This window comes from Nipponia nippon, unplaced genomic scaffold (assembly GCF_047370975.1).
Source record: "Nipponia nippon isolate SJK-2023a ecotype South Korea unplaced genomic scaffold, ASM4737097v1 scaffold_31, whole genome shotgun sequence".
Lineage (NCBI taxonomy): Eukaryota > Metazoa > Chordata > Aves > Pelecaniformes > Threskiornithidae > Nipponia > Nipponia nippon.
This window is the reverse complement of record NW_028262349.1, coordinates 3125763-3146543: the sequence shown is the minus strand read 5'-3', so window position 1 is coordinate 3146543 and position 20781 is coordinate 3125763. Positions and strand designations below refer to the sequence as shown.

Here is a 20781-nt window from a genome sequence, read left to right as displayed (position 1 = left end):
TTTCTTTCTAAAGGACAGGATTATTTAGAAAACTAAAACCAGCAGTGTTGATTGAGATGAGGCTGTGTAGTGCTGGGGCTGAACGGACAGCCCTGGCTGCCATAAAGCTTGATGAGATGCCTACCACTTTGTCCTTTGCTGTGTCATGGTTCTCTCACTCTGGACGACTTCTTGTGATACCTTCTAGTCCTACTGAAACAATTCTTCTTGCAAATGCGTTGCTGCAAATCTCCAGCGTGCCGATCTATGTGTTCGCACAAGGTATTTTGTGGCTTTTCCATTCACAGCCTCTCCTGGCTTCCAGCTTTGCTGCTTGTACACGGGAGGAGATGACGGGCTTTCAGGCACTCCGTCTTTGCTGTACTTGCTCCTTTCCTTTTTTGCTTTACTTTTGTGACTGTTCAGTTTAGGGAAAGAGCAGATGATGGAAAAAACCTTGTCACATGCTGTAGACATCTGTGCTTCGGCCAGTTTTGCAGAACTTCTATTTCTTGAGGTTATTCTGTGGGGATTTTTCTCTGTTCCTCTTCCCTCACTGCTCATATTAGTTCTTCATCAGTAGTTCTCCTTCAGCTTGAACAAATTGCACTGGTTTAATAAAACTATTCATTAAACAGGTGCAATTCCCTTCTGGAAGAATGCTCTTGTTTTGGTTGGAGTGGTTTACGCAGGGAGTTTTAGCTTAAGGTAATCGGGAGCCGTTTTAAACTAAACTTTGCTTTGAATCTAGGCATGCTATTTTAGTTTAATAGCAATTTGAGTTGAACTAGTGGAATTTCTCATGAGAGAAATGGTCTGTGGTGGTGGGCATCGTTCATCTGAGGGCTCAGAGGAAGACAGTGACAGATCAGCACGTTGCTCTGGCTTGAATTTCTTCACAGCGTAAGGTGAAGCCCTTCCTGCAGCGGGTGCCTTTGCCAGTGCTGCGGTGGGCAAGTCCTTGTTAGTTTTCTTGTTTGGGCTTCTTTTCCCTGCCCTACGTATAGCTAAATGTTGCCTAATAAACTTTTTACACCCTTTTTGAAATAATTAAACGATTGCAACGTCCTGACCTGCAAATAGACCAAGTTGGAAAGAGCGCAGGTTTGTAGAAGAGCTTTTTCAGGCACGCGATTGTACTTGGACGGATTAAAGCAAGGAGCAAGGCTGTCTGCGTGGAACCTGCCCGGCGCCGGAGCGGTCCCTCTCCCCAGGTAGGTGTGCTAACAGCTACGCACAGCTCCTGCCACGCTCTCCTGTTGTCTGTCGCGGCGCTGCTGCTTCCCGGCGCGCTGGCCCGCGTGTCCCTCGGCGGGATGCACGGAGGAGCCGCGTGACGAGTACCTCTTGTGACCCTTGTTATTTCCCGTGGCATTAGTTTCGTGTTTCTTGGGTTAGAAGGACAATTCGTCCCTTTATCTCATTACAGGTTAATGAGGAGACCCTGTGAATGAGTTCAACCCTGCGAAATTTAAGCAGTCTCTGCTTCAGAGTGCCTAATACAGGCGATACCTGCCAGTGCTCCCTCAGCTTGCCAACAGGAATAAAGATGGAACAAATTGCTTGAGATCCCAGCAGAAACACTCCGAATGAGTTCCTGGGGGTTCCTCATTTCCAGCCCCACGTTCAGGTTGTCTCTCTTGCTTCTGGGCCCATGAACAACTGCACTGGCACACACACACACACACGCACACACAAAATAAAGGCAAATCCACTTTGGCAAAATACCAAGACTCGAATGAGTTGGAGATGTTTAGCTAGAATTATTTGGCAGCTTTGATAGCAGAAAAAGATAACTACTCAGTTTACTTGCACACCAATAGAAAATCACTGGGAGTTATTTATTCAGCATTAGAGGAGCAAAACAATTAAATTTTTTTGTTTCCAAGAGGGGAAACGTAAAGGTCACTGTGCAAATATTGTTTGGAATTACATAGCGACCACAGCTTAACCACTTTTCCTGTGGAATAAATACGAATTTGGCTGTGTTTCAGCACAGTTGACTTTGGCTTACCTCTATACCCTAGCCGTGCCATTTCAGATGCCAGCTGCTAATATCCCCCAGCAAATGAGCTCGTAGCCAAGCTGTCTCTGAAACAGGAGTGATACCCTCCCCTGTGCCCCAGATCATGGTTTAAAAATAAATAAATGGACAGATCCACTGCTCATCTGCTTCATTTAACGGAGCCATCTCTCGAAAACACAGCAAATTTTCTTTGATTAGGAATGAATGGTCAGTTAGCCATGATGCAAGCCAAGATGCTGCTGCCATTTAGAATAGCAGGGATTCATCTGCCTGGCTAAAAAGATCAAATGTGAGTTGATCGTAGGTACAGAAGGGTCACTGGACGATTTTCTGCGTGGAGAAGCAATGAGGTGGGGAGAAGGGCTGTTGTGCAAGTCCGATGCCTTCTGTCTCCACTTAGAGCTGAGGTTTATTTTCTTGTTGTTATCTTAATAGCTTGGAGCCACTGGAGAATATCTAGGCTGAAGAGGTGGTGCATCTGATTAATCTGGGATTCAGATATAACATGGAATTAACACTGCAATCCAGTAGCTTTGAGTCCTGCGTTGGGTGATTAGCATGAGATTTTTGTCAGCATATAGTGAAAAATCTGCCTGATTCCAACTGTTTTTGTGAGATCCCACTGCTTAGGGATGTTTCTGTTTTGCAGGAACAATTTATCATAACGTTTTTTACTACTTCAGAGCATAGGCAATTGGCTGCTCATTAAATGCTATGATTTCTCTCACTTCTGTGATGTTCTCAAACCAAGGAGCTCTGGTCCATTTCGGCCAAATTAATTTCTCTGCAGTTTTTCTCAGTAGTAAGAGATGCCCTCATTTTTTTTTTTTCGTAGCTGGAACTGAGATGTTGAGGCTCAGGCCTGAGCGGCCAAGTACCTGCAGATGACGTGGTCTCCGTGGAGCTCTGCGATGAGCAGCAGCACCCTGACTTACTACAGCGGCCCCACTGAAGCTCCCTTTTTGGAAAATTGCTCAGGGATTTCCCAACAACCGTGTGATAAAGCTGGGAAGGGAACCCCGACATCGAGCCTCCCCACCCCACTGCGGTTTACGCTTGGAGGTGCTTGCTTTGACTTCGGACATCATTTTATGTTTTTAAAAGATTGACTCTCAAAGCACTGAGACCAGACTTCACGTCTGGTTATAGCGCTGCTAGAATCACTGCAATATTTCACTCTCAGCAGGTGATTGACTGCAAAGAGGGGAAACAAAACACCAACCTGTTTCCTTGGCACACTGGGCTTTTCCTTACGCAGTTGCCATTGCAGCCCGGGCTCCCTCGGCTGCTCCTGCTCCTAGACCAGAGTATTTTTAACCTCACGCTCCTACCTTTCCCCCTCACCAAAAGCCCGATAAAAGGGAGCATCCCTTGGGTTTCTTTTGTCAAGACCACAGCGCGACTGGGCCGTGGCAGTCCCCCGATGCAATGTGAATACAGCCTGTCAGTGTCTTGTTACCTCTCTAATGTGCTTCTATTTACTGCCATAATCAGCACCCCTGAAAGGCAAGGCTGAGCCGCCGCTATTAAGTATAATTGTCATTGTGACAGGTCCATTGTGGGGGAGAAAATTTGTGCCTTTCAGAGCTGTCTCTCTGATAAAAAGCAGCAGCAAAATCCGAAATTAATCCCCTGGCGCAAGACTGACACAGGGATCGGGGCAGGGGCTGCGCTCCCCTCGCCTTCAGCTGGGGTCTGCGGAGCCACGGCTGCTCCCCGCAGCCCCCAGGCTGCAGACAAGTTTTCTTTCCTTATCCCCCGTTTGAATCGAGAAAGGCCCAGCATTAACCGCTCTGTTTACTCCTCTCTGCAGATTTGCCCACCATGGATGTGTTGTGTTCCCGTGGGGGACATCCACGTGTGCATGGAGCCCCGGCTCTGCACAGGGCAGGGACGACCCAGGCTGAGCCGGGACCGCCGGAGGGTGAGCTGGCCCCCCAGAGACGGTGCGCTCGCACAGCTCCGGTCGCAGGTAAGTCAATTCTCTCCTGCCGCCAAGCCCTTGGGGATCCCGTTCGGTCACGTCTGATGGACGTTCCTCACTGAAGAACAGGAGGAACCCGTCCTCCTCTGGGGACCTGGGCTGAGGCTCTTCCCTCCCAGCACGGCTGTACACCTCAGATGATGGCGCTTAAACTAAAGGCGAATTGCCGCAAGCTTTCAGTAGTACTAGTGCTACCAGAACACTAATTATAGTTCCCTGACAACCCTCTTTTCAAGCTGTTTATTGCTACACGAGGAAAGTAGCATTGAAGCATCTTGTGATCTCAGGCATCAGATGTATTTTGGAGACAAAGTTTGATGAAAATCAATTTGTCTGTTGGTTTTCCTCTCCCGACTTCTGCCTGGATACAGCTGAGCACAGAAAAAAACCCTCAGCTGAGAAGTTTTTATAGTTGCACCAAGATCTCTCAAACAGTTTCTCCTAAAATATTCAGGCTTAGTCACCCGTGTGAAGGAATAGCGAACGTCTACGGTTTGGGAGCTGCGTGCTGACACAAACGTGCAGAACGCCTCCAGCATCGCACCTGGGACCCGAAGCCCTGTCAGCGCAGGGGTGAAAACGAGAATAAAATTAGGTCCTGGGAGGCCCGGCCGAGCTCCGGAGGAAGCGGGGCTGTCTGCCCCGGGAGCTGCCGTGTCCCGAGGTAGTGCCCTGATGCCGATGTTCGCCCTGCCGTTGCCTTCTGCCTTAGGTACAGCATCTCGCTCTCCTGTGCCTCAGTTCCTAAATCTGTACGGTGATGGTTATCATCCTGCCATCCTTTTCCTTCTTATTTTTATGTCTGTTCTCAGTAGGGGAAGTTTCTTCTTGTGAACAGCCTTGCTTTCAATTTAACAACTCTCTGCTTCCCTGTAGAAAATTGCATATAGGTTCTTCCAGCTGCTTTATTCCTGCACCAGGCTAATTTCTTTCCTTGGCACTTGACTGCACTGCACTGGGTGAGGAGGAGGAAGATGCCTGCCAGGAGCAGGCTTTCGGTGCTGAGGAGCTCCTCCAAGCTCCTGGTATTCCCCTTAGGGCTCCCTCCAGTCCAGGGCAAGGCAAAAAATGTTAAAATCGAGGTAGTGGAACTCGATGCTATAATTTACACTTGTTTTTTATTTCGGTATTTTCATGATTTATTAACTCCGAAGTAAATCAGGGAAATGTATTGCACTGCATTTTTGTATTACAGTAGCATCCCGCGTACACGATTGGGATTAAGACTGTATGATATAGGAATAATAAAATACAGTTAAGGCAGCCTTGTGCCCTGGAAATGGTTTGCAGTCTCTGTTGGGGAGATACCACAACTCTGTCTAGGACACAGCGAAAAAGGACGGCGGTGAAAGTGATGGGAACACGTGGTTTGCTCTGCGTACGACAGAGCGTGTAATTACGAGCCTTCTGGATGTTTTATTTTAGTGATGCAGTAGACAAAGAAATAATAAAGCATCGATGAAAACTTGAAGCAGTTTGCCACTGCTAACGTGGTAGTGGTTGCTCTTACAGAAGGATTTAAAGTTTACAGTTTCAGGGTAAATTTGGGGCAAGAACAGCGAGCATTGCATGGTATTTCTGCCACCCTTTGCAGCTGCCTTCTCGTAGTGACGCGCGCCCAGCAGCGGGGTGGAATAAGATTATGAATGGGTAAACTGACTCGGAATGCTTTATTTCTTTAAAGTGATTATTTGTTTCCAAATCATCTCTGCTGTGCTCTAAACGTACACCGCGCTTCCAAAGAGGTGGATAAGCTCAGAAGAAAACAAAATAAAACAGTGAATTCTTTTGGCATCTTAAATGTTCTGCGAGTCGGATGCCGTCTCAGATGTTATGAGCCGAGGTGTAAAACCGGCTTTGGCGCAGATCCAGCATCCCCCCCCAGGAAAGGCATGAGAATTACCCGTGAGAGAGACATCAAATGCACAGTCAAGGCTGGATCCTGCTGCCACTGGAATTCTGCGAGAGAGAAACCATTTTAGATGTTTTTTTAAAAGAAAAAAAAAAGTAAAATCCCTGCGAATTATGTAAGGCTCCTTTGAAGTCTGGGAGGGAGCTGGCGTTCATTCTGCATCCCTCCTTGGGAAGGGGCCGCGGGTGAGAGCCAGCTCCCGCCGACGGCAGCGCGAGGAGCAGGACCCGGCGCGGAGCAGGGGCCTCGGCGATTTCGGCGCGGCGGGAGCCGTGCGGCTGGGAGCTTCACCCGCGGACCCCCCAGCCCGGGCCTGCGGGAGCCGCTGCCTTCCCCTATAAACACGGGAGCAGACAAAAGCCGCCACGATCTGATAATAAAATGTCTTTGGAACAGCTGTCTGCTGACAAGTATAATAAACTGTATTAATGGTGTCATTATTATTCCCTAATTAAAAGCTAATAACTAAGAGTTAATTGCCTTTAAAAGATGAAGCAGTGCTATGGCAGGGATTTATCTCTGTTTTTCTTTGCTTCCCTGGCTGTGCTGATATTTTTAGGCTAATTAATTGAATCAGATCTTACTGAAAACTAATAATCTCTCTGTGTTGATTCAACCAATTGAATTAAAAGGTGTTCGCTCTGTGCTCGGTGTAAAAAAAATATATGTGTGCTCCTTGCAACTAGTTACTGTGAGTGATGATGGTCAGCAGGGCTTAGCGTGGTACAGAGGCTGTCGGTGGCAAAATGTTTTGATGGGGAAAACTTTCCCCTGATGTTAAGAGGAGGGAACTGGAGCATCTTAGGAGCTGGAGGAACGCCACGGCCTCTAACTCCGTTAATCCTGAGTAACTGCTCTAGCGTAGATGGACACGAAACACCTGCAGCCTTAATCAATGGATTTTATCCAGAGACAGCAAAAAAATAAAATACAGCTGTCCTGAGACTTTCTCTTCAGATGTTGATTAAGATTTTTGCGGTCAGGGCGGGATGAAGTGTTGTGTTAGGATCTGACCTTTTTTCGTCTGATGGGCAAGAAGCCATTTACGAGTCTTTTAAGCCTTACAAGGGCCGGGGCCATTTGCAGGCGCGGCCGTTGGTTTCTGCTGCCCCCCTTGCCCCTCCACCGCCGCTGTCCCCTCCGGGGCTGTGTTCGGGGGTGTCGGTACAGCCACCGACGAGCTGTGCACCGCGTTCTCGCCCACCTCAAAACACCCATCCCTGCCCCAAAAATACCACTTCAGCACCCCCCTGATAAGCTCCTGACGGTTGTGTGATGCTAATTGAAAGGAACCAAATGTTCTCTTTGGAAGTTCACTTTATCGGTGTTAATCTTCTATGTGGAGTAATTTTATTAAAGTTCCCCAAAGAGCAAATTGTAAATTCATTAGTACCCATTTTGGACCGCACCCTCCCTCATTTTGGGTAAAAAAGATTAGAAGTCATCTGGGCTCCGTGATAATTAAAAAGAAGATGCTCAAACATAATTCTTAATTAAACAGTAATGAGATAAGAACTTGTGTAGTCTGCTTTTAGTCTGTTGGAAAGATGCAGAGGTTCCCATTGTAATTATGTGATTTATGATCTTCCACGCAAAGATGTAATTAGGTTTTTTCCCCCTCTTTTTAAAATTTAAACATTATTTAGATAACAAATTGTGCAGCAATTTGAATCTGCTTTTCCTGGTGGAATAGTAATTTGTTTTGATTTATCTTTAGGTTTTCACCTAAAAAATTCCCCCATAGCTAAGAGGTGATATCCTAAAATACAAGACCCCCCTGCATGCCCGAGAGCCCTAAGGAGAGGGAGGCAGGTTGCTGGATGCGGTGGGATGGCAGTGGGAGACGGGGAGCGAGACATTTGAGGCCGAGACACTGTGAAAGCATTTCTTCCCGCTTAAAAAGGTGACATTTGTGTTTCCAGATGACGCCTGCGGAACGCTTCCCCCTCTGATGCCGATCTGCCATGCTAATCGGATCCGTCGATGGTTTGTTTCTGCCTCTCATCTTCTGTGAAGAGACGGAGCGAGCCCTCGTGAGCTTTTGCAAGTCATCACCGGGGAGTCTGAGCGCACCTGCCTCAGTGGAGTCACGTAAATATCATGCATATAGCTGTACATTAAACGGCATCCCGCTCTGCGGGAAAGCACGCCAAAGGTGAGCAAGTTGTTTACAATTTATTTCTTTAAACGCCTGTTTGAGTCTGCTTCTGAAGCTCTGCTCTCTCAGACAAGCATTGCCCTGTAGCTCATCTTTTTGTCCCAAATTCACCTAACCCCGTCCCACTGCGGTACAGGCCACGCGTACCAACCAAGGTGGAAAAACCACCTTGCTGGCACAGCAAAAAAGGGCACGGTGGTTTGAGATCAGATCGGTGCCTGAAGGGAGAATCTGTGTGGAAAACGGTGAGAAGAGCTTGAGGTCCCACCTGTGGAATACATGTCCGGGGTAGAGGACTAGGATTTCTAGACCTTGCTTCTTTGCCAGACTAATGCTAAATTGGCCTTAGTAAAAATAAAATAAAATAAAATAAAATAAAATAAAATAAAATAAAATAAAATAAAATAAAATAAAATAACTAAGACCAAGTCTCCAGACACTATGCTTTGGGTGGCTTTTGCAGAGGTTTAGCTTGAAAGGACAAGGATCGGGGCAGAGGTGTTCATCATAGAAACGTAGAGAGTGGGATTTGGTCAAAGGCCTGTTGCTGGTGTAAGACTATTTTAAAGAAGGAATTTCTCAGGTATTGCATCATCCGATGAGTCGCGAGGTCCCGTGTCCCGCTCTCCTTGGCAGTGGCACAGATGGTTTTTATATCGTGCCCTTTCCAGCTTAACTGGGCTGACCAGACCGTGCTGACACTACGCCCCCCCCCCCCCCCCCCCCAGCACCTTATTCGCTTTGGTGCCATGGCCGCGGGATTTCTTCAGTCACTTCTGGCACTTTCTTAGCTTGGCTACGAATATTGTTTGCAGTCATTGCCTGGTCACCTTCGAGTCCTGTTCTTCAGGGGGAACAGGGACAGGAGAGACGTCCCCCCTTTCCTCATAAACACCAGAACATCTCCACCTGCCAGACAAACAGTTTTGTAAGTGTTGGTAAAGCATCTGGGAGTCTGAGCAGCCTCTTCTGAATATAGCAGCCTCCACAGCTGAGAGCAGGAGGGTCAGCAACCAGTTTTCTTTTAATTTTGGAAGTTGTGTTTTCTGGGTATTGTATTCCTAAACTTTTTTAAGATCCTTTCTTTTGTGTGCCAGCTGTAGCAGATTTTCCCTTTGCTTCTCTTTCAGATAAAGAAGCAGAGAAGAACATTAGTTCTTTTGTTCGTGGCCAGGAAGGGGCCGTTAGTGCCACCCAGGTGCTTGGCTGCCCAAATCGCACACCTGATGCCACTTTGCAGGACTCAGCGTCCTAATCATTTCCAGCCCTGCTTTGCACCAGCTCGCTGCTTCATCCTGCACGTGCTGATCTGGGGCCGGGCAGGTCCATGGGCAGGGGCTCAGCGTCTCCGAGAGGCTTCGCCTTTGCCGTGGATGGAGGTAGGTTAGCTGGTACGGATGAAGGTTGGTGGTGTTTGTGTTGCAAGATGTGGTGGCTCTGCAGCTACAGGTACTACCGGTTTCTCAGCCATAGTCCTCCCAACTTGTTCTGCTTTGATGTTAGTCCCTTGTCCCTCCTCCATCTTCTCCCAAGACGTTTTTGCCTTCCCCCTGTTTGTCCCACTGGTGCGGGAGAGCTGGGAATTGAAATGTCTGTGTCTCGCCCCCCAAATCGATGTTTGCTGGTGTGAAGCGCCTGGCACCAGCTGCTTCAGGAGGCTGTAAGGGGGTTTGGTGGTGGAGTGGAAAAGCTCACGTAGCTCCAGCTCTGTCCTGGAAGGGGTGGTGACCCCATGGCATCCAGGGAGACCCCCAGCACCCCCACATCAAACTCAAGTCAAACAGGGCTGCCAGGAGACAGAGAAGCACGGCGCGGCTCGCCCTGCCTGCTTCTTGTGGCTCACTGGAAGCTGGCATCGCTTCTCCGAAGGTGGCTCTTCAGCATCTCCTCCCCAGCCCCTAAAAATATCCCGTGGGTAGTATCTGCAGGGCCCACGGCGGTTTTTTTTTTTAATCATTTGCATTTCTTTTCATTTGCATTGTATTTATGGCTGTGTGATTCAGCGAGGTGCCGTATGCCTCGACTGTCATCTCCAGGCCAGTCTGTAGGAAGGATTTGCACCTCACCCCCAAGGCAAATGCTCCGCGAGCTTCGTTTCATTGTGCTGTTTTGGAGGAAGTGAAGATGAATGCATATTATACTGAAATTTCACCATCTCTTCCTCCCCCACGTTTTAGGAGAATATGTATAAATCTCTGCTGTGTCCTCTTCTGTCTGTTAAATGTAGTGGTATGGAAAATGTTATTTCAGTTTTATCTATTTTAAAAATGATCGTACAGATTAACACACGAAGCAGAAGGTCTCTGCTGCTGTTCAACTTGGTGTCACTACGTCCTCTTGGAAGACGCATGGCTGCAGGTCGCTGGCAAGCACTCGAGTGCTTCGTTTGTGTTTCTGCTGCCCCAGAGGTTGACGTTAATGCTGGAGGTGCCAGTGCCGTCCTGTTTGGAATAACAGCTCGGTGGGGTTTGGGACATAGTGGAGATGCCTTCCAACAATCTGGCTTTGTTGAGATGGCTTGATACGATTGTGCCGTGATGAGTTGTGTTAGAAAGCCGTGGTCACGTTTTGTTAAGAAAAGTCCTTTCGGTGTCTGGCAGAAATGAGTTAGGTTGCTGTAAGGGACTGAATTAAAAATGGGAACCGCAAATGCACATTTCCAGTGGATTGCTTTGTCCGTCCCTTGTTGTTGTCTGGGTTTGGCCAAGGAAAGCGAAGGAGGTTGCTCTAGTCTGGTCCTGGTGCTGCCGTGAGGGTGAGGAACAGCTGAATCCAAACCAGGAGCTCGTTAGCAAAACTGGAGAAAGCGTTTGAGATGGGTTAAATAAACCGCACAGTAGAGGTCTCACAGCTCCCCTTTACCCACCCCGCCTTTAAACGTGGGAGATCTACTTATTTTAACGGTGAATCCTGGAAATGCAGAAACTAAAGCGGAGCCTGGGAGCTCTGCGGGCCCTGGGCCGTGCAACTGGGAGCCGCCAGCGTTGATCCCGGTGTGCTGTGTCCTCCAGGCATCTCCACAGAAACGCACAGGACCACCCCACCTTCCTTCTCCTGAGGCTTAACACATGGACAGGCACCTCCTGAGCCTTAACCAGGGCAATTTATGGTCCTAAATGTATTGAATGAGCCTGGCTCGCTCTTTGGTCACGGGACTATCGGTGTGCCGTCCCCATCCGTGCCGTGGGGCCGTTGGTTATTCAGCCAGAAAGAGATGGGAGGAGGGCCCGGTGGAAGTGGAACCTGAATTAGTAATGTTTAGCAATTTCCTGAACACCACCTTACATGCAGCTCAGGCAGAATGTTATGTATTTAAAGAAAAGAGATTTTTTTTTTTTTTTTTTAATCGTTTGGACACAATTTTTTGTTTTAGAGGGGTTTATTATCCTCAGTAAGCCTGGGATAAAACCCTTGTGTAACCTATTAATCTAGGATTGCCATCCGCATGTCTGTGTGTGCCTGTATGTATGCATCACCATATACGTACACAGATGGACGGAGCCCCAAACTCTCTTAATCAGGAATCTCTCTTTAATGACTGGAAGGGAATTGTGCATGTTGGTCTTCCGAGAGATAAAGGCGCGATGAGATAGCAACAGCAGCGTTTGATCTCTGTACAAATTGCAAAGGGATCTGGAGTTATCGCTCTAGCGTATAGATGGATGGGCAGATAAGTAGACAATAGAAAAATAGGCAGATTAAAGTTGGACAGGGATGAATACGTTAAATGGCTGGAGAGAGCGTGCTGTTAATAAATAGAAAGGTAGCGCTGCTGTTCAGGCGTCAGCCATCTTCCTGGGTGGGAAGCAATCGAGTAATTTGGTTTTATTGTGAATAGTTAATGCGAGTGCAAGAGGCAGACGCAGCTGTGTGCATGGGTGAAGTTTAAAGCAATCACTTTCTTGTTTTAACTACCCATGGCTGCATGGTTATGCCCTTGGTTAGTCACCAGGACAGTGTTTTCTTCAACTTCTTCATAATTCTGTATTTTTTATCTGCTGTATCCTAAATGTGACTTTAAAATATATGCCCCCCCTTCCACTCCAGAGACGTTTCCAACAACAGCAAAAGCAGAGGGGCTGCGCCTTCCCCCTCCTCCCGGCCTTCCGCGCGCGCTGGGCAGGGTGCGAAGCTGTCTAATACCTCCTGTACCATCTCCAGCAAGAAATTACAGCTCAAGCAAAAGCAACACTTGGGATTCACACTTAGATTTGTCTTTTGGATCTCCACTGCTGGCAGAGCTAAGTCCCAGTCCTGCTGTTAGTCGAGAGGTCAGTGTGTGCAGAGGGAGCCAAATGTTATCGTCTCCGCTTCCCTGGTAGAGATGGATCTGATGATGGGGACGTGGGGACGTGCAGTGGATCCATCCCTACTGAACCCGGCCCGATTCAGCCAGCACAGCACCATCTATGCCTGTCAGCCCAAGAGGGGAACAGCCAGGGCACCTCACTACCTCACTTCTGCACGCTTGGGTGGCAAGCCGGGGTCCGAGGACCATCCTTGGAGTCTGCGGAGTCGAAGGTGTCGGGGTCCTGCTTTTGGCATGCCAGTGCAAGTAGGGTCTCGCTAGTGAGCAGGGCTCCTCTCCAGGCTGATAGGGTGTTCGGCTTTATAGGAAGAGCAGCGGCTGCCCCGTGGACCTGGGATGGCTCTGGCTGTGCCGGGAGTCAGTGTTGGATGAGCTGAGGGTGGTGCCAAGAGCAGGAGGGACGTGAGCGGTTGGTGGCAAGGAAGTGGTAGCCAGGGGTGAGGTTTTCCTTCAGGCCCTGCAGAAGTGACGGAAGCTCGGAGGGAAAGCTGTGATGGCTGCGGCTTCCGTCATGCTCCAACACGGGATTTGCTCCTGAAAGGGGAGAGAGGGTTTTGTGCAGCTGCGGGCGCAGGGAGGGGGTGGCGGCGTGTCCCTTCAGGTGCCTGTGACACTGCAATAAAAGTGACTGAACTTGTTCTGGTTTCCTTCTTAGGACATTTGGGAGCAGTCTCCCTGTATCCCTTTCCCAGTGGATGAACTTGTTGAGATAGTAGGACAATTTTCTCAGCGCCTATGAGGGTATTTACTTTTTCCATTTCAGTTCTACATCTGTTCAGTTACTGACTTGGAATTTGCAACCATCTTATTTAGGAGAAGGAATTGATTTCTCATTCTGTTACTGCTTCTCTTGGTATAATTAAAGCATATTGCAACATGAAGAATTTCTCCTGGCCTGGGAACTGGTTTGCCACTTGGGTAATTCTGTAAACCAAGAAAGGCTTTTCCTTTTCCTCTGGAATGTAAATTACAGTTACATCTACTTTAAAGTCTTTGTTCTGCTGCAGGGGACTGAAGGGGGGCTCTTGGTTTAGGTTTGTGCAGAGGCGTAGGGGCTTTTGCAAATCAATCCCTTAGTGATTTGGCATCCAGGCCGTTGCAAATTAAGGCTGATGCATGAGCTGGTTTTGCCCAGTGTGGTGTAAATGAGAACTGGGATGAGCCTGCTCCCTCCAAGCCCCCGAGAAGGGCTCTCTCCTGCCGAGCGCCGTCTCTGCTGCTCTGAGCTGACCCGCTGGCCCATCGCCGCGGGGAGCTGCAGCTTCGTGCGGCAGCACCAGGTCGCCCGTGGGGGTCCGGGTGCCCCCTCTGCCCTCACGGCCCCGGCAGGACATCCCATGGCAGACAGAGGGACAGACACGCGGTGTCACCGCTGCCTGGGGCTGGGGACGAGGTGGGCAGGCTGGACTGGGCAGGGTGGGGTCTGGGGTCTGCAGGTGGCCCTGGCGAGGGGTGCGAGGGGCTCGGTGGCCTTCCAGCGGCTGCGCTCGAGCAGAGAAAGAGTAATTCAGAATTGACCTTTGGATGTAGCATAAACAGAGAGTTACGTTAACGGGAGAGGAGAGAGGGAGGGTTTAGAGACATTTATTAAACTGTGAAAAGAGTCGGTTCAGGATTTGCATACAAATGATGTCAGAAATGCCTTGAGATCCCCAGCTGCTGGAGGGGGCTGCGCAGGGCTGGGCGCGGGCTTTCAGCGGGGCGCTGGCGGGGAGCTCTGGGGCAAGGCGGGTGCTCACCCTGGGGTCCCTGGTGATGGGACCGGCGTTGGCCGGGGCTGGGGCCAGCTCTGAATCCTGCCGGGGCTGCTCCTGGCCGAGCCCGCTGCGGTGGGGCACTGCTCCTCCGAGCAAGCACGGAAACGTGCCCTGGGCGCTTCCATAAGGAAAACCTGCGCCGCAGGCTGGTCTGGAGGGACGGATGAGGCTCTGTTCTCGATGTCTCCCTCACCATTAATAGAAGAGGGCTCTGCGGCTGAGATTCCCTTGTAAAACCGCCATCTGTGCTTCAACCCCGATCCTCTGTAAGGAATCCTATCAGTGTAGATCTGGAGTCCTGGTGACAGTCCTTGTCTGTAAAAATATGACCTGCAATGATTTACTTCTTCCGCCATGTGCTAGCATTGCTAATAAACTTGCTGTTAAAGCTGTCTGTCGGAGCTCATATTAAAGAAAAAGAAGAGCGAGACAGAGAGATTAAAAAAAGAGCCTTGGATCAATAAGAAACAAGAGCCTTCCCTACTGCCCTGCTGCAAATGGGCATTAATGGACCATCACTTAGTGTTTAATGAAAATAAAAGGAAAGTGAGCTGCGTGCCAGGTCTCAGGCTGGTGCTGTCTGGCAGAGCCGGCCCTGAAAGGCTCAGCTTGTAGCAAGAACTCGGGTTTCGTTTGCTCTTTGCAGCATGACCGGTGCCGCGGTGCAGCCAGGGTGTGCCACGTGCATCCCGGAGCCCGGAATTATTTATGCTTAATCACACGGCCGGCACATCGGTCTATCGCATTCAGAAACCGCACATTAGAATGTCATTTCAGCAGCTTATGAGCAGCAGTAAAAGGCTGCGTCGATGGGACTGCTACGCGCAGATTTGTCAGCGTGTCGGTGGTGCCTCTGCTGCGGCTGAGGATGTCCTGGCCTAAAGCAGAGACGGAGGCATAAAACCTGCTGGTTACCTTGTGCGATAAAATGAAATCTGTGCAAAGCTTTGCAGTATGAATTACACTGAGCTAAGTCAAAGGAGCAAGTGTTCCAGCTAGGAGGTTTTTGTGGCGCCGAGATCAGGTCTCTGCAGGTCCTCTGTTATCCCTCTTTGCCCTTAGGAGCTCGTACGTGGTATCTGCTGTTTGCTTTTCTCCTCTTGGCTTTTCTGCTGTGAGAAGGTATCTTTAGGTAGCTAAAAGCGCACAGACTGGTGCCGTTTGGCTCTGCTGGTCCGACTCAGCCCCTGCCTGGCCCTGAGCGATGTGGCCTTTTTTTCCCAGACCACTGAGCGCTTTGGTTTGGTTGCCCGCGGTGCATCCCGGCCAGAGGTCCCTGCCTGCGCTGGTGGCAGGGAACCACGCGTATTTATTGGCGATGGGCGTCTCGGCTCCCTTCCTTGTCAGCAGGGAGGTCTCTGGGTGGCTGAATCAGGACACCTCAGATGGGTTTTCTGTGCCAGAATCGTTCTCCGGAGCATCCCGGTGTGCCCGTCGGCTGAGGACGGAGGGCTCTGCTGCCTTTCCTCCCACGTCCTCTTCCTGATGTTGTGGTGTGAGGAGCAGGAGGGAGCCGAGTTTGTTACTGCTGCTACAGCGCTGCTTAAATGTCTTACGTGTTTGAAGTTTAGCGTGGAGCAATGCAATGGCGATCAGAAGGCAAAGATGGTAATGGGATTGTCCTAGCAGTGGTGCTTGTGGTCCTTGACCTTCCAAGAGGAGCTGTTGTAGGCCCATCGCCCCGCTGTAGTGTCAAGGCCGACCCAGTGTCACTCCAAGCCTTTGTAGCGGCTGTAAGCCTTGCTCTTGCACCGAGAAGATTTCGGTTTGTATTTGCTTCTCTAACTGGCTTCCTACTGTATTGGCTGGGGCTTTTTTGTAAGATTTACTTAGTCCCCAGCTGTTGTTCCAGTTCTCTTTGTCGCTCACCTTCCTGGACCCCATGCGGTATGTGTTTCTGTTCTGCAAGGGTTTTTGCATCTTCAACACGGGGGAAGGTCACGCCAGCTCAGAAGAGGATAGAACAAAAATAAGAGGCTGTGATTAGCGTCACAGAGGGACAAGAAGAGTGTTGCTGAGAGGGCAGGGGCCAGGCAGGCCTCGGATGGAGGCAGGGAGGCTGATGAACAGAGCTTAGAAGAAAAATCAGTTTTTTCCTTTCTATTCTTTAATGATAAAATAAAGGGATCGCCAAAATCAACACATTGATTGATACAAGGTCGATGAAGGGGGCCTGTCCTGTGTTGTAGTGCTGAGCCGTAGAGTTCGGTACTACAAATTACCTTTATGAATCCAGGAGATTAGGAAGAGCCAAAAAATCATTACTATTCATATAACTGCCTGGGGGAACTCACGTACATGAGATGTAATTATAAACCAGGAGCTGGTGGTTTGGTTTTTTTTTTTCCTTTCTCCTTTTTTCCTGTGCCATCAGGTTGTTGCTGTTTGATGTTCGCTTGGCTCCCCACCTGCTCCAGCTATCAACAGCATTTCGAAGGCGATGCGACTCCCTGGGTTCACAGCTCACCTGGTGGCTGATCACAGTTCTAGGCTAACTTGCTAATTTTTTTTTTTTTTCCCCCTTTAAGCTTGAGCCAAAATGCTGGTGGTGGTGCCATTCTAGTAAGGAGAGAGGGTTTGTGCTGGCACAGCCCATCTGTAGAAGGGAGGGGGAAAAAACCCCCACCTGATACAGAATATTCCCCTCCTCCTCCTGCTGCTGCTTCCAAAAACCCGTGTCCTCGCCAGCCTCGCCCTGCTTAGCGCCTTTCTGCCTCAGTCCGGAGCGAGCCTCCCTGGGAGCAGGCAGCACTCGTGGGTGGGGGGGTGGGGGGGGTGTGTGTGGGGGGGTGTGTGTGTGTGGGGGTGTGTGTGTGTGGGGGGGTGTGTGTGTGGGGGTGTGTGTGTGTGGGGGGGGGTGTGTGTGGGGGTGTGTGTGTGGGGGTGTGTGTGGGGGTGTGTGGGGGTGTGGGGGTGGGGGTGGGTGTGGGGGTGGGTGGGTGGGTGGGTGGTCTAGCTTGCTCGCTCGCTCTCCGCCATACACAGTAGCTATCAATCACCGTTATCACAGACCTGCTAGACTATGGTTTAGCTTATTAGGCTCTGGCTCAGCTGGACAAAGATTTTTAAGCAGCTCATGTCAGCATTGAGACGGCAGCTACGTTTTCTGCTTTCAGCATTGCCGCCCCATTTGCTTTGCAGGTTACGGCAGTGCGAGGCACGGGCTTTTCCGGGCAGCGGCGGAGCTGTGAGCTGCTTTCTGTTCCTGGGCTGTTCCCCGCAGCGCAGCCACGGGAGCCTCTGGCAGCGTAGGAAGGGAGATCTCCGTCTGCGTGGCCCTGAGCTTCAAACGGGACCGTTGGCTTTCGCTGCCTTCTGCTTTGGGTAAGTGTGTTTCTCCGCTCAGCCTTTTACTCCTTGCCTGCAGGCTTGGAGCCGTCCTCGGCAGCCAGGACGGCACCTGGACTAGCTCAGGGTGCTGGCAACTGCTCCCCACCTGGACTCCAGCCTGAGCAGGCACGGGGACGGGATCCGCTCCCTTTGAAGCTTCTGTCCCACATACAGGAAACACGGACAAGCCAGCAGAAATGGAGATTGCCAAAGGTTTTACACCTCAAGGTAGGCGTAACCCACGCACCCGCGGCTTCTGGGCTGAGCCGTGGGCCTGGGTGCGCTCCCGCCAAAGCCCACGCTGCTGTACCTGAGCTAGCAGCAAGCTTGCGCCTGTGTCACTGCAGCTCCTTGGCCAGCAGCTCCCCAAATGAGCTTGTTTCTTTGCAACCGCATGTTTGGCTCGTAAAGGTGGCCTATTTTTAGAAGGAGCATAAGCACAACAGAGGGAGAGCAACCTGCTACCTGGCCGTGGGCGCCAGCAAAAAGGTTTTTGCAGTCGCTGCGTTACACAGCCCAACTGCTTCGGTCACTGCCCGCTCCTACCAACAAACAGGTTTGCAGTCAGGCCTTTCAGACAATCTTCCTTTAATACAAAGTCAATATATCTACATACACAGTGGTAGGAAAACCACTTACTGTTTCAGTTTGAAATAACAGTGTGAAAGCAACAGCACTTTGCTCTCATACAAAGAAAAAACCTCCCCCCTCCCCCCGACTCGTCCAGTAAGATTTTGCTGCAACATACTTAGAAATTTGGGCGACTTTCACACAAATAAGAAGTAAAACCTTGAAGAAGCCTTTTGATTGTTTCTTTTTTTTTTTTTTTTTTTTTTTTTTTTTCAGTTAAAGACAGGAAAGAGATTGGTGTGGGGTCTTCTGGGTAGCACTTGATGGCCATGATTACCCCTTCTAGAAAAATAAAAAAAGGAAAAGTCACAGGCAAGCAGTGTTCAGGGCAGTGCGTCTTTTCCAAGACATGCTGTCCTCTGTGCACTTCTGCAAGAAAACTCCTCGTCACGTACACTTGCAAGAGCATTGTATCTACAACCCCGCGCACGGACAGACTTGGGCCGTTACCTACAATACACCTTCGATGGTAAAAAAAAACCCCATGCGTGCTGATGTGTGCCATGGCTCCGAAATCGCTGCCTTTGTCTTCAGCCATCGTAAGACACTGGTATTGTTTCATCTCCCAGTTCAGCCCTGGCCCTGTTAAGACGGGGCAACACGGCCACGGCTGAAGGGGAGCGGGCTGGCACTGCCGCCGCGTCTGGGCCTGCCTGCTCATCTCACACCCTTCCAGAGACGTGTGATATGTCTGCGATTTAAAACAAAAGAAAGAACCCCAAAAAAATCCAGAAAGGACATTTTGTTCTTACATGAGCAAGTTAAACCTTTTAAATGGTAGAAAAGCAATATGTAGAAGTAGCAATTTGCACTGCATTTTTATATATCACAGCCATTACACGTAACATTTCTACAGTGAAAAAATAGACTGTCTTTGAACATAATATGAACAAATAAGCAAATTTTTCTTTTAAATTCATTGACTGATATTCTTTGTCTTTTTTTTAAAAAAAAAAAAAGGAAAAAATACACTATTTAAAAAAAAGGTAATGTCACTTGTTACAGTTACATCGATACTTTAAAGAAAGCCACTCACAGTATATGCCACTGAATGCCTCTCACTTGATCTTTCCCAGTTATTTATACAGCTAGGGCACGTTCGTAGCTGTGCCAATGGGCTTGGTGCGAGGTGGTACCGGGACAGTCCTGAGAGCATCTCTGCATCGCTCCCGGCGAGCCGCTGTGTTCAGAGGTGAGGGGCTGGCTACTGGATATGCATTTCTGAAGGGTGCTGCTCGGGCTCCTGTCGGAGAGCTGCTCCTGGCCTTCTGCGGCAGGAACCGGCGGGGGCGGCCCAGCTGCTTGCGGCAGAAGTGGGGTTGTGTGAATGTGCAAAGAGAATGGGAAAGGGGCTGCCTTTCTTTACGAGGTGTCCCACCACTGCTCCAATGAATGCCTCTGGGTTAGCTGGATGTGCTGAAAAGGGGGAACAGAACCAGCGGTCGGCGACCCCAGCCCAGGGGAGCTGCCACCTCTACCTGTCCCACCGGCGTGCAAGGGGAGGGGGCCACACCACACAGCCAGGTCTGGGTTTTATATCTCTCTTTCTCTATCATTTTAAATATCCTAAAAAATAAATTTTGGAATTAGAAGAAATGAGGAATGTTCCAAGTATTCAAAATGTGAGCTATAAAACCTCTCGCGTGGCAGGGGCATTCAGTGAATGCTGTTTGTAAGGTGCGCGTCAGCCCAGAATCATCCCAGTGTTGACACTGAGGTTATTAAGACTCCAGCTAGAAGAACTCCCGACCCTAAGTTTGCCTAAGTGTTGAGATTTAGTTCCTTTTCTGATCTTTTACAGAACACCTTCCATTCTGCAAGTGACTTCCTTTAAAGACTGCCAACTATATTAGTAAATAAACTGAACTCTAATGATGTAACCAAAGTCGGTTTCCTTCCCTTCTCCAGCGGTAACGTTTCGCAAGGTGTGTTTTAGCTTTTGGATCTGTTTCATGATGTCCATACGTCCTCCACAGCGAACACCACTTGAGGTAACAAGAGCAGTTCACCACTTAAAGCAGTCCTTCAGCAATCTCCTGAGCTGCCTCTTCACGGTCCAGGTTACAACATGGAGTTCCTGAAGGGGTGTTCCTCTCAATCCTTCCCCCTGCTCCCCGACGCATTGTCCAGATGAAAAGGTACTTCTTCTGATTCAGTTTTGTAAGTTCAAGCGCTCCTCCTGGGTCAAAAGAGGCCTTCCAGGACTTAAGTGGTTGGTAGAGTCTGCACAACGGATGGCTTTTTATGTTGCATAGTGATCAAAACTTCCCAGATACTCCAGGGCTGCCTGGTAGCAGAACTGGTATTCATCCTGCAAACAGTACAGAGAACCAGCTTCAGAGCTTTGAAACCGCTCTTCAGGATCCCTGCCCTGCTTTAGCACAGACTTCGGCAGGAACCATGCGCAGACTCTTTATTCTCAAAGAGCTGCAAGCTACTGGGAAAGGAAATCCCTTCCCTTTATCGTTTGTGCATCTCGTAGACACCAGTCAGCCCACTGCTAACCTTGCTGGCTCTGCAGCCCACGTGGGCTGTGCTTAGAGGCAGGTGAGTCCCCCTTACCTCAGAGGCAGGGATGAGGTAGGACTCGGGGCTGGCAGACTGGTGAAATCTTTAAGAGGCTTTATAAACACTGGGATTTTTTTTTTCTTAAATAGTTAAGTAAAATCAGCAGTGCAGCCTGGGCTTGCTTACTC

General features: G+C 49.5%; 1 protein-coding gene and 1 long non-coding RNA gene across 13 annotated transcripts in view; one reads left to right on the top strand and one right to left on the bottom strand.

The window, feature by feature from the left end:
• Positions 1 to 1431: 1431 nt before the first annotated feature.
• Positions 1432 to 18659, top strand: LOC148054337 (uncharacterized). Its single transcript, XR_015707273.1, has 7 exons — positions 1432 to 1609; positions 2841 to 3067; positions 3819 to 3977; positions 7824 to 8056; positions 9190 to 9438; positions 17267 to 17449; positions 18302 to 18659. It is a non-coding gene; the product is annotated as an uncharacterized LOC148054337 (long non-coding RNA).
• Positions 18660 to 19017: 358 nt separating this feature from the next.
• Positions 19018 to 20781, bottom strand: part of PTPRS (protein tyrosine phosphatase receptor type S) — a 163325-nt gene continuing 161561 nt past the window's right edge. For all 12 annotated transcript variants that reach the window (XM_087768953.1, XM_087768959.1, XM_087768955.1 and 9 more), the window contains one exon: positions 19018 to 20396. In XM_087768953.1, the coding sequence (XP_087625079.1) occupies positions 20328 to 20396 (69 nt within the window). In that variant the 3' untranslated portion in view covers positions 19018 to 20327. The remainder of the gene's footprint in view (positions 20397 to 20781) is intronic.